Source organism: Onthophagus taurus, chromosome 11, assembly GCF_036711975.1.
Source record: "Onthophagus taurus isolate NC chromosome 11, IU_Otau_3.0, whole genome shotgun sequence".
In the NCBI taxonomy this organism is placed as follows: domain Eukaryota; kingdom Metazoa; phylum Arthropoda; class Insecta; order Coleoptera; family Scarabaeidae; genus Onthophagus; species Onthophagus taurus.
In genome coordinates, this window is record NC_091976.1 from 16,787,373 (window position 1) to 16,800,244 (window position 12,872).

Sequence of the window (12,872 nt, forward strand, 5' to 3'; positions counted from 1 at the left end):
CAGGTTGTCACAACAATGGATGTAGCAGTCCTGTTAGATTCTACTGTCCTTGAGTGATATCCCTAAATTGAATGAGCTCACCATGGCAACATTCGTCGACGACACTGCTATTTTGGTATTAGGCGAAAGTCTTGGAGAATGATGTATTCAAAATTGACGAATGGGCTAAAATTTGGCGAGTAAAGATGAGTAAAGGATTAGTATCAATATACACTTTACGAATCCTATCATTCCTGCCACTATCATTAGAACTATTGTACTATATTTTGTAGCTTCAGTGGAAAGTACAGGTCAAGAAAAAACGCAAGCTTAAATATAGTAAATTGTACTGGTGACTGGGCCTAAGGTCAGCAATGTCAATTCAAAACAAACTGCTCATATATAAGCAAATTTTGATACCTTTGTGGACCTATGGTATTGGATTATGGCTTACACTAAATAATACAATAATGCCATAATACAGAGATTTCAAAATAAAATGCTTCGAGTTTAGTCGAAGCTATTGCAACTGTTTGTTTCAACCTCTTAGTAAACCGTTAAATTATGAAGTGCATAAATACCTTACGGAGAATAAAAATTTGGAGTCTGTTGTACAAGAAGAAAATTGAGATGATGAATGGCAAGAAATAAGAAAAAGAATTCTTGCAATAAAAAAGTATCCGAAAGGAAAAGAAATTTTTGATTGAACACATGCTACTTAAATTGTTATTTTTTTCCCAACACAATATCACATATAAACCTGAAGGTCGCTTCAACAAAAGTCGAAATATTGTTGAAGGTATTATTGTTAACTATAAAAGTGCAGTTAATTCTTTTAAAAACATGAATCGATGAAACTATGGTTTCATAGAGGGGACGAGAATATGTTCGTTAATATAGCAGGCAGTCGCCATAAGTGTGATATTAAGGGCCGGTTTATCAATGTCAATTAAATCTGTTGTCAACTCATAGATAAACTTGCCTAACAGATAACCTCAGTGAACCGTTTATCCAGCAACTTTCTACCCGACAGGCAGCAACCTACAAGATAGAACGTAGATGGTACCCCTGAGTGTTAACATTAGAAACGGAAATGAAACGTAATTGGTGAAATTTGAATAATTGACTTTAGTTTATGAAGTTGATATAAACAGCTGATCGTGTTTTGGAGGTTATCATTTCTGTGTGCTTTCGGTATTGTGCTTTGTTTTCGAAAACCTCTTTTATAATGGAATTCCTACATGAATATTTATTAGACAGCGATAAAGATGAGGATATTGTCCAACTCTTAAATTATAAACGACGACCATATATTATAAAAGAAAGACAAAAGTCAAAACCACTTTGAGGAGTTGGGCGACCACATTTTTTTGTTAGATTTCGGTTAAAAAAGGACACAGTTTTGTCAATCTTGGTTAAAATTAAGACGAGATTATACTATATTAGATTATAGATTATATATTCTTTTTTTTTCAAATGACTAGATTATTATTTATTTTCTATAACATTTTTATATTCGTTTGCCAAATCCATCAGCAAGTTCCTTTCTGCTGTACTAAAATTTGATCTTTTCTTTCTCTTGCTTATCCATCGCCACAATTATAATCTTAATTTATTTTTGACGTTATATTTTGATTTTATTGTCATTTCCTTTCACCAAGCAACCAAACTTGTGCTCACATTTTTTTGACAATATCTAATAGGTAAATCCTTAACCAGTACTTCAATCTGGTGGGTATCCAAATGTCATATTTATCTATAAGATTACCCTAAACTACGGATGGATAAACGATTCGTCGACGTTATCTATCAGTTACAATTTTAATTGACAGATAAATCGTCTTAACTAGATATTGATAAACCGGATATTTACGTCGGGAAATATCCGAAAAGTTAAAAATACATTCACATGATGTACTCGCGCCAGATAATTATTATTATATCACAAATTTGTAACAAACAATCAATGAGCAATTTCTGTTATCGAGTGCAACCGAACATTAATTATAATTATTTGAACTTCTGTTACCGAAATCGCATTTTGTTAGTACGCAAAATATTAAAATTTATATATACCTGTACATATAAATAAATATTTTAAATCAATAACATTAGTTATCACTCATTCGAAATACAATTTCAAAAATATTTTGTGTTCACCTGTTTGTTCTGCGACTTGTTCCCAATGTCGTTCTCTCATTCCCGGATTCCTTAATGCTTGAATTAGTGGAACGTTGGGTTTAAACTCTTCTATTTCATCCCTAATAAGAATGGCAATATCTTGAACGGCGGGTATATCTTGAAAAGTCCTTGACAATTTAATCATCATTTTCTGCATATCGTTCGTAACCCTTTCAATTGAATCACCATCAATGTTAACCAAAGGGTTATCCATCCAAATTTCTTTGTTTCTTAACCAATCGGATGCGGTGATCCATAAATCTTTGTAAGGTTGGAATTCTTTCATAATTTTATTTAAACTATCGAAAGGTTGAACGGGCAAATTAAACAATTTCTGACGAGTATTAAGTACTAATCCTTGTTCTTGGGCTTCTTTCATTTGCTTCCAAAGACGACGCATTTCAACAGCTATATCATGACAGTCTGCGAAATTTCTTAAAGCAGATAATTTCGTCACTTGAACGGATAATTGATCGATTTTTTCGGTTAAAGCCATTTCGTCGTTGTATTGGATTTTGAGGAATCTTTCAGTTTCTTCTGCTAAGAATTCATTGGTTTGATCGAGGAGATTCAAAATTTTTCTTGGCCAACCTACAACCTCCCACTTATTCTCAAAATCCTCATCCGGAAGATTATACCAAAAACCTTCTAGAATATCATATTCAAGTAATAACCTTTTAGCCGATTCCTCCATTCCCCTTATATTCATTGGAACTGTTTCCATCCAATCCCGAATATCATAAATATGCTCAATCGAATTCGGTTGTTCAAACAATTTCGTTTGAATGTCATGATAATCGTCAATTAATTTCGTAATCAAATCTTTCATTCGTTCTACGAATTGATCCAACAGTTTCGTCGCTATATCCTGTCGCTTATTTATTAAAAAGTCCCTTAAATTAATGGAATTTATTAAAAACGGACCAATTATTATCGTTGTCGGAAGGGATATTTCTAAATTAGTTTTCATTTTTAATTGGAAAGAGACTTCTTCTTTTATTTCGGGTGCTCCTAATTCTTTAAAATCTCTTTAAATAGTAACAATTAGATAAAATTAAATAAAATAGAATTACTTACTCTAAATATTTATTAATATCAAGCATAAAAAATTCATTATAAGGAGTGAATCGTCGTGCAAAAGCTTTTAAAGGAATTATTGCTTTTTGATAGGCTTGTAAAAACGTTTCCCTGTAATTACACACAAATTCTTCTAGTAATCCAACCGAAGATAATGTTAAATCTGCAGGAAATCTTAAAAAGGTTAGTAATAAAGGATGAACTTGTTTTATTGTGTGCGTTAACGCTATTCCAGTATCGTAAAGGTGTAATAAAGTTTGCTAAAACAAATGTAATTAAAATTCATATATTTTTGCTTCATTTTGTTAATACTCCATAATCTTCCGGATCTGTGCTATAAAATGCTCCAGTATCGGACATATTAAGAACTAAATTAAAAAGCGGCCCCACGCTCGGTCGGAATGGTGAATTTATTAAATCATCATTCCATTCGAAATCATCATCACATACGTAACAAGGCCGACATGGAGCTTCGACTAATTGGCAAAACGTCGATGTAGAATTTTGAACCAAAAGTCGTAAAGCATACTAAAACAATTTTGCTTTTTAAAATGATATTTTGGTTAAATATATTTTAAATTACCTGCATATGAAACTTAACGAGATCCATAAATCTGAGAAGTTTAGCTATATCATAAACTTCATGAATCTTTTCGTTAAGGTTAAACCAACCTTTACCTAAATATCCCAAACACATCCTTATATTATAAGCTGTTGTATCTAACCATGCTGTTTTTAATTGTTTTATAACCTATATTTAAAAAATATATTCTTTTAAAATATATAACATTTTTATTAAAAGCTCTTACGGAATTTGTCATTTGCGTTTGTATTTCAGCAAATTCGGACAATGTAACATTTTTTCCATAAGATGTAGAAAATAAGCACATTTGAGCGACTTTCATACATTCACCAACAACTAAACACATGGCCCTGTGTGTATGTTCGACCACATAAATATTCATCCAACGGAAGTAATCACGTCGTTTTTTAAAATTTACCATGCCGCTATCAACAAAACCTTAGAAAACAAAAAATTACTTTATAAATTTTTGTGTAACAAAAATATTTCAGAAAAACAGAAGCAAAACCTTATGAATGGAGATTGGAAACTCAATAAGATGTTTGATTAAATATATATTATTAAGATAGCTTCGTGGAAAATCTTGACCTGAACGAGTCTTTGATTAAAATATAAAGAAGAATATGAAATGAATACCTTGTTTGGGTACTTTAATTTCCTCTCTTCTAGGAATAGTGAGAAAACTGTAAACGTAAGGCTCCTTATAAGCTCGATGTCGAAATACCATTTCGTCAAACGCTCTGCGATGATTCAAACGAACTTCCTCTTCAATCTAAATCATACAATTTATTTTAATGAAAATGTTTTTTTTTAATTTAAGAGAAATTTATGTTTATTGATACATTTTTACTGTATTATAATTCGCGTTGTCCGTATAAGGGCTCCAGTGTGTAATAAAGCCTGTAAAAGCTGAGTCAGGTCAAGAATTAGGCAGATCAGAAATGAATTAAATAATCCTTTTTGGCTTGCTCGCGTAACGCAATCTCCAGTAATAATGAAAAAGTATGTTTAAAGACAAACTACAAACACCTTGTTAAGAAAACTAAACAAGAATTCTATAGAATTGTGGAAATCTTGTTCTTATTCAGGCGAATTGTAAATGATTTTTGTGGCGTATAGTTCAAACAAGATTCGGCTCTGCGGTGGGAAAACCGACTCTAGGACCCCGAGGTTTATCATCCTTCTTTTTTGCCCAATTTCGAAGTCTGAGGTGCTACTTGCTACTATGAGACTGAAAAATACTAGTAGCGTTGGTCATGATAAGGTGTGTGTAAGAGCTGCGAAGCTGTGCTTCACTTAATTATAAGCCCTTTGCCGGAACTTTTTAATTTTAGTGTTCTTAGTGGAATATTTCCTACTTGTCTCAAAAATAGTAAAATCATTGTAGTCAGTCTATAAGAAGAAATCGATCACTGATATTAGCAACTATCAGCCTATATCTATAAATAGTGAATTTTCAAACATGTTTAAACTTTGTAATCCTAGATAAAATCCTCTTATGGAATAGACATTTTCATTGAGTTTTATACAAAGCTAAACTCCTTGTGGACTTGTCGTAGTCTTTGTGGAAAAAATTACCACTTAAAGACTGTACTGGCTCTATGTGACTTTAGTTAGACCTATGATCACATACGGAACGGCAGCCTGGTATAGGAAAGTCCGACAGACTTCAGTTATCAGTAAACTTATCAGCCTATCTCTTTTGTATGTGCATATAGAGAAAGTTGCTACAACTACCATTTACAGATTTAAGCAATTTGCTCAAAACTGTTCCTAAGCACTGATATTATGCTATCAATGTTGTCAGATTTGACGGGATCACTATCAGTGATTAATGCTCGATACCAGATTGTACTGCCTGATGGCAGTCCTGGATCGAAAACGAAAATTCACTGGTACAGGCAGATATTTGCATGTTCACACATGGATCAAAAACGCCGGAAGGGGTCGGGGCAGGAGTACACTGCCAGACACTTCGGATTAAGCCGTTGTTATCGTTAATATAATCATTTCTCATGAATAGAATGTCTAAAGCGCGTCGAGTGGTGTACACGTGATTTGTGGTGCTCCGTGTTTTCATCTGTTCTTTATAAACGTTTCTGCGGCTTACCGACTGATAATTTGCATCCGTAAGGTATTGAAAAGGTCCATTTCTATTAAATTACATATCGAATCAATATATAATATATGATTTAACGGTCTATTTAATAGATGCAATTGCTTTTACTTCAATTCTCCTTTTGTTGCTCCCGGCCATGGCCCAACTTGTTTCCCACGACGGACCCCGTCGGAGTCCAATTTGTGTCCTTTGTTATTTTTAATCTAAACTTTATTTTCCTTTGCTCTTTTTTTCGTTTTCAATTTTTCCTTTGTAAAAACTTGGTTTTTTTCCCTTAAATTTACCCCGCATCTTGAGTTAAAACATAATCATGCCAGTTAGTTGTGAGAGTTGTAACATTAAATGCAGGGACGGCGAATATGTATTATTATGTTTCATTTGCAATAATGACTTGCGATGCTTGTGCAAATTGCGATAACCCCCTGGAAATGAAAGAATCGCGAGATGAATAACGTATAAAGTTGTCATCTAAAAAGAACACGATTGACAAGGTAATTAATGACCGTAAGCGGAGGCCGTAGAATGTGATAATCTTCAAGCCATACTTAAGGATGTTGTTCAGACATCTCCAAATATTGTGAAAGTTTTTAGATTGGGAAAGCTCTTATCTACAGAAAAGCGACCTAGACTTGTTAAAGTAGTATTTGAGAATAAGTCGGAAGCAGGAATGATTTTAAGACGAGATAAGGTGTTGCGAGACTGTCAATTTAAAAAATGTTTATATTAATGGTGACCGAACTCTACGACAACAGGAGTTTTGAGACTTGCGTTTACAATTCCTTAATGGTATCCTCGAATTGTCAGCAAAAAATACTAACTGTCTCCCAACGGACATAGTATGCATTATACTATATTACCAGAATACTAGTGGTTTAAACACAAAAATTAACGACATTTTCATATCGATTCAGATTTCGACATCATTGCGCTTAGTGGGACATGGCTCAAAGAAACAGTTGTTGATCACGAGATTTTCCCGAATAGATACGACGTTTTTAGATGCGATCGACCTCACCGTAGGGGTGGCGAAATATTATTGGCCATTGACTCTGATATTGCAGTCTCAAAAGTTGTGTTGACCTGCTGAGCTGCAAGAATTGAATTTAAAAAGTCAAAATATGTTCGAATGTTGTTGTTTCCGCCGGCTACACCTGGAGAAATGTGCTATCGTACTTTTGATCATGTTGATTCGTCACTGGATATGTCATTGAATACCTTGATCCTGGGCGATTTTAATATTCCATCACTTGCTGTCATGAACGATGAATGAGCTGCTAACTTTCTTAGTTTCAACAATCAAATAACGTCAAATGAAATTCAAATAATGTGGATAATATCATAGATAGAACACTCGATCTGATGTTTGCTTCTTTACCCATAAATCTTAATGTGATACACTCCGATTTTGCTTTGGTTCGCGAAGACAATTATCATCCAGCATTGTTGGAAACTCTAAATAGATCTGCACCTCAGTTCCTTACGGTCCGAAATATATACCGACAAACCCAGTATTGCTTCAAAAGAGCTAACCTGCCCGACTTATACAATGCAATTCTGAGTATTGACTGCAGTCTTTATCATCAGTTGAATTATCCTGTGATGTTTTCTATACAACATTATATAGTGTCCTGAGTATGTGCCAAAAACCCATCGGAAAACACATAAAGTCTAAATATCCTTTATGGTACTATACTAATCTAAAGCGAATGCTTAAACTAAAAAAATACTACCACAAACTATCTAAACGAATCAATTACTCTTTTTATAGAGCAAGGTATGTTCGTCTCCGCTGGAACTGTAAAACAATATGCGAAAGGATCGCCGGAAATATGTAAGGTCCTTGGAACAGAACATGAAAGAAGACCCAAAGAGTTTTTGGAGATTTGTTAACATGGCCAGAAACAGTGCTGTCTCACCAAATATTCTCAAACGCGATGGTGAATTTTTTTCTGATCTACCAACAGTAGTTGATATGTTCGCCGATTATTTTGAAAGCATGTATCTTCTATGTAGATGTGATATATACTGACTTTTCAAGGGCTTTTGATAACTTGGACCATGGTTTGTTGGTTGAAAAGTTAGAGAGGTTTGGATGTGATCACTTTCTCACACGATTTCTGGTATCTTATGTATCTCATCGCAGACAATGTTACTAGAGGCGTCCCCAGGGATCCATACTTGGCCCTTTGCTGTTCAACATCTATTTAAATGATTTATACTTTTAAACTCTTCAATTTATCGAAACTGGTTACCTTTCCTTGCTTTTACTTCGACTCTCCTTTTTTTGCTCCCGGCCGTGGCCCAAGATGTTTGTGCGTCTATATTTAAAGTCTCCACGACGAGCCCCGTCGGAGTGAAATTTGTGTCCTTTGTTGTTCTTTGTTGTGTTCTATTTTTGAGAGACAGCATTTTGAATCACTCCAATGAGATTTAGACAGACTTTATTTGTGGTGTTTTGAGCAAATTAACCTTAAATACTTCCAAATGCTAGGTAATGACATACAGTCAGAAACGTAACATCACACTTTATGATTATGTGCTTGGAGTGGACCTGTCAGGTATCTCAATGATAAAAAGTCTTGGAGTGTGGTTTGATAGTAAGTTATGATGAAGAGCAGAAGTTTTAAATGGAAATGGCCTGCTTCAGATATATTATAGCATTCTAAAGAAGACCTAATGGAAAGTAAATGGAAACTAATCATCTCGAAACCTATTTGAAACCCATATGACGTACCGGAAATGAACAAATACGAATAATTTACTTACAAAATACACATTTAGTAGCATTTTTCATATGGGCAGAAGTTAGTTTACCAGACTTTGATGCCAAAACAAATATGTTACCTGCTTTGAACATTGCATTCAGTAACCCTCGGTCCAGACGTGCCAGAGGATTTTTTAAAACAATGAATTCATCTGCAGATATGATGGGTTAAATTGTAATGTTTTATCGATGACACCAACTGGACCACACTTACCATGGTTTTAGCCCCTAAATCGGTTAAGGTTCTGTGTGATGGGTCTGTCGAATATGTAAAAGTAGTACATCAATAAACTTTTCAAAAATATCTAAAAACCTTTGTTGATTTAAACTTTCTTTAAATCAAGAACATTCCGATGATTCCTAGCTCGAATGATACGGCAAAGTTTTTGTTGTTGTTACGTCGTATTACGTCTACAACGAAGAGATTCTGCTCGACGTCCCTCTGAAATCCTGAAATCACTCAAGGAAGATATAAATCGATTCAGAGTGAGAAACTCAGAAAAGTGTTAATGCCTGTAAAGGCCTTTCCACAATTAATTAAGTGTAATTAATTAAGATATGCCACTGAATTTGATCACAAGACGCAGATAAGTTTGTAAAGAATATGATTACGTTTCAAGCATAACAAATTTTGTTTAAAATAGAAAATCAAATTGAGAAAAAAATAACTATTACTTACTTCAATTACATAATCAGATTTAAAAATTTGTTTTCCTCTTGTGGCTGAATTATAAATTTTGTCCCACGTATTATCATCAATATCATAGGTGCCAGTCGAACAAATACTATCCACATAAAATTCGTAACGAATAACACCTTCCGTATAATCCCTCAAATCGATGGCGCTTTTTAGTCGTTTAGCGAATATTTCCGGATCCTCGGCTTTAAACATTAAGTAAATCCGGGGTACTTGAAACGGTCTTTGTTTCCCATCTAATGTTAAAATACTCCAAAGTTTTTTATCACGAATATAATCCAGTACGGCAACGTTTGTCCAATCGTACATTAAATGCCGTTCCTTTTCGGGTATATTTTCATCCGGATCAATATCTTCTGGTATGAAAGCTTCGCCGGGAAGGGGATGTCGAAAACCATCGAGAAGACCATGATCTAACCAACCTTGAGGAGTTCTTAATAAAAAAAAAAATTATCATTAAAATTTTCGTTTTGATAACATTTTAATTTACCTAGCATCATATTCTTCATTATCGAAAAGCTCTAATGGCAAATAATTTACTTTTGGATATAAACCATATTTTCCTTCCACAGTTTCAGCAGCCCATAAAACATTATAAGGAATTAATTTTCTTAAATTTACATTCAAATTTGATAAACACTCTCTTATTGTTCTCTCTTGATATTGCCTTCTTTTTCTTTCGATTGCCACATTTCGTGGAAGAAGAAATGGAATTATTTCATGCTGCATTTGTACTTTTGGTTCGAATGTATCCACCGGAAAGCACTATTTTAAAATATATTTTATTAATAAGAATCATAACGTATTGTATAATTGACTGGATTTAAAGAAATAATTACAAGTGATCTTTCCTCTTCGTAACACATCCATCTTTCAGCTGGGGCTAAATAGTTGCGCTTTTTCGGTGGGTGAAGACTTCGGATAATCGGGGCATGATGTTCCGTACGAACTTGCCACAAGAGTTTCGTTTTTTTAAAAGCTCCACCTTGTGTAACCCCTTTAAGGGTTGTATTTAAATCTGTTATAGCTTCGCTATAATAACCTCTTCTATACCCTTCATGTTCGCGTTCACTCTCCATTTTTTTTTAATTAATAATGGATTTGTTGTATTGCTTTATTTATTTTATTTTCAAATAATTCGTTTATGAATTTATGAATATTGATTAGTTTTATTTAAAACATCAATGTCATAAATAAAACAAAATTTTTTTGTTTTAAAAATCTTTTTAACACATTCGCTTTTTATAGATAAAATTGGAAGATGATGTTGAGAAAATAATAAAGAAGTAATATATCCAATTATATTACTTTTAATAAATAGAAAGAACCTACAAATTAATATAAATAATAAAAAAATACCAATTCATGTTGACACTTTTTATGTAATATATAAAAAGTAACTCCATTTTTATCATAATTTTAGATATTTGCGCCATATATGTCAGTATGACTTGGTCGCTACGTTGTGATCGAACATCGTAACTCCATGTTAGTTTATTTAGGTATAGCCAGGGTATAGCATTAAAAAGAAACCTCGTAACTCCGTAACGTTTTGTGCCAAGGGAAAACCTCGTGTCTCCAAAGCTTAAATTGAGGTTATTGAGGAATTGTAATGTTAAATTAGGTGTTGTCAACCGTGAGCCCTAATTTGCATCGCTTCTAACAACATAATGGACATTTATATTGTTTTAAGTAACTTTTGAAGTAAATGTTTGTGTTTTATTTAATTTACTTACTTTTGTAAAGTGCCAACTGTTACGGTTTTGCCTTATTTTCGTAGATGGTATCCCGTGCGCGAAAATTCTAGACATGGCTCTTGAAAAGCCCCCAATTTTCGTAGATTCTCAACTACCTAACAATGTGGAATATACTGTAGTTCAAGAACACAGTATAATAGAGATAAATTCTAATTCCAATCAACAGAACACAGCAAGGAATTTACAAGATGTGGAGATAGAAACTAGTGAAGTATACTTCTTATCTGAAGATACTTTGAAAGACGAAAACATAGAAGTTACTGAGAAAAATGCCAATGAGGCGTAACAAACTGAAGACACAGATTATCAACCTACTGTTGTTCAAAGTTGCAAAGAAAAAGATTCGAAGCCTAACTCATCGGAAGATATTTCTAAGGATGAAATTGTGAAATGCAGTGTGGATCAAAATATTACCAAAACATCAACAGCCGAAGATCCAAATTATCGACCTACTGAAGACTTGAATAGTGAAGAAGAAAATGCGGAAAACGAAGAGCCTTTGAGAAGAAAAAGACTGAAAAGAAGACACGTTAAAAAGGCAACTAGAAGAGGGAGCCGAATAAAAGAAGAAGAGAGCTACTCTACTCGTATAAAGGAAAAAGGATAGTTGATGGGAAATGGGAATACACCATTCCAAAGCAACAGCGAGTTCTGAAAGAGACGTGTCCGTGCAAAATATTTAGCAAAAATCAAGGTTCAGCAAGATGAAACAGAACTTGGTTTACACACTACGGCTGATGATAACGAAGCTATAGAAACTGAGACAACCAGGAAAAATTAAAACCCAAGTCAAAAGAAAAGGAGAAGATTGGATGTTACAAGAATAGATTCCCTTAAACTATTTTTTGAAACTCTGTGAAAGATGGCGTCGCATTATTGCAAATCAACATCTAAGAAATTATATCTTGAACCACAATGGCAGTCCAAACAACAGTTGTATAAACTCTACAGTAAAGATTGGTGTCATCAAAGGAACGTCGAGCCATTTTCTATTACTTATTTTGACCACTATTTTAACGACCTGAATTTTGGTCCATTTCAATGAAAGAAGGACGAATGTGACTTATGTGTGGCTAAAAATGCGAATAATATTTTAGAAGAAGAATACACAAAGCATCAAGAAAAGAAAAAAGAAGCCAGAGAGGAGAAGGAGCAGGATAAAAACAGTGAGAGCAACAAAGTGTATACTATGGACTTGCAGGCAGTTCTTTTGTGCCCAAAATCGAACGTCTCCAGCTTGTATTATAAAACAAAGTTAGCTGTATACAACTTCACTATTTTCGATATTAAAACACATGCTGGATATTGCTTCTTATGGAGCGAAATAGAAGGAACGGTGGGTGCAAATGAATTTTCTACAATAATTTGCTACTTTGCAGAAACCCAACTGCCACATCTTCAATCTGGACAAGAACTAACTTTTTTCAGCGATGGCGGTACTGACAATTCTGTCCAGTACCTTACTTAATTTTGTCGTCCGTCACAAAGTGCGTGTTGTCCAGAAATATTTAGAGCGTGGCCACACACAAATGGAAGCTGATTCCATGCACTCTACATATAACGGCAACTACGAAATAAAATTATAAATGTGCCTGCAAATTACTTGTCACATGTTCAAAAAGCTCGTAAACGACCAGAACCATATCAAGTAAAATATTTAGAGTACAGTTTTTTCCGAAATTTTAGCAGCATGCAGTCTATACCTTCTATTAGGC

The 12,872-nt window shown here is 33.9% G+C and overlaps 1 protein-coding gene across 1 annotated transcript in view; it reads right to left on the bottom strand.

Moving 5' to 3' along the window:
• Positions 1–10,572, bottom strand: part of LOC111419434 (dynein axonemal heavy chain 1-like) — an 84,935-nt gene extending 74,363 nt beyond the window's left edge. The window contains exons 1-9 of the mRNA XM_071200080.1: positions 10,240–10,572; positions 9,891–10,165; positions 9,383–9,833; positions 4,457–4,592; positions 4,047–4,258; positions 3,821–3,988; positions 3,550–3,765; positions 3,238–3,497; positions 2,140–3,188 (exon numbers count right to left, since the gene is read on the bottom strand). Of these exons, the coding sequence (XP_071056181.1) occupies positions 2,140–3,188; positions 3,238–3,497; positions 3,550–3,765; positions 3,821–3,988; positions 4,047–4,258; positions 4,457–4,592; positions 9,383–9,833; positions 9,891–10,165; positions 10,240–10,479 (3,007 nt within the window). The 5' untranslated portion in view covers positions 10,480–10,572. The remainder of the gene's footprint in view (positions 1–2,139; positions 3,189–3,237; positions 3,498–3,549; positions 3,766–3,820; positions 3,989–4,046; positions 4,259–4,456; positions 4,593–9,382; positions 9,834–9,890; positions 10,166–10,239) is intronic.
• Between the last annotated feature and the right edge of the window lie 2,300 nt (positions 10,573–12,872).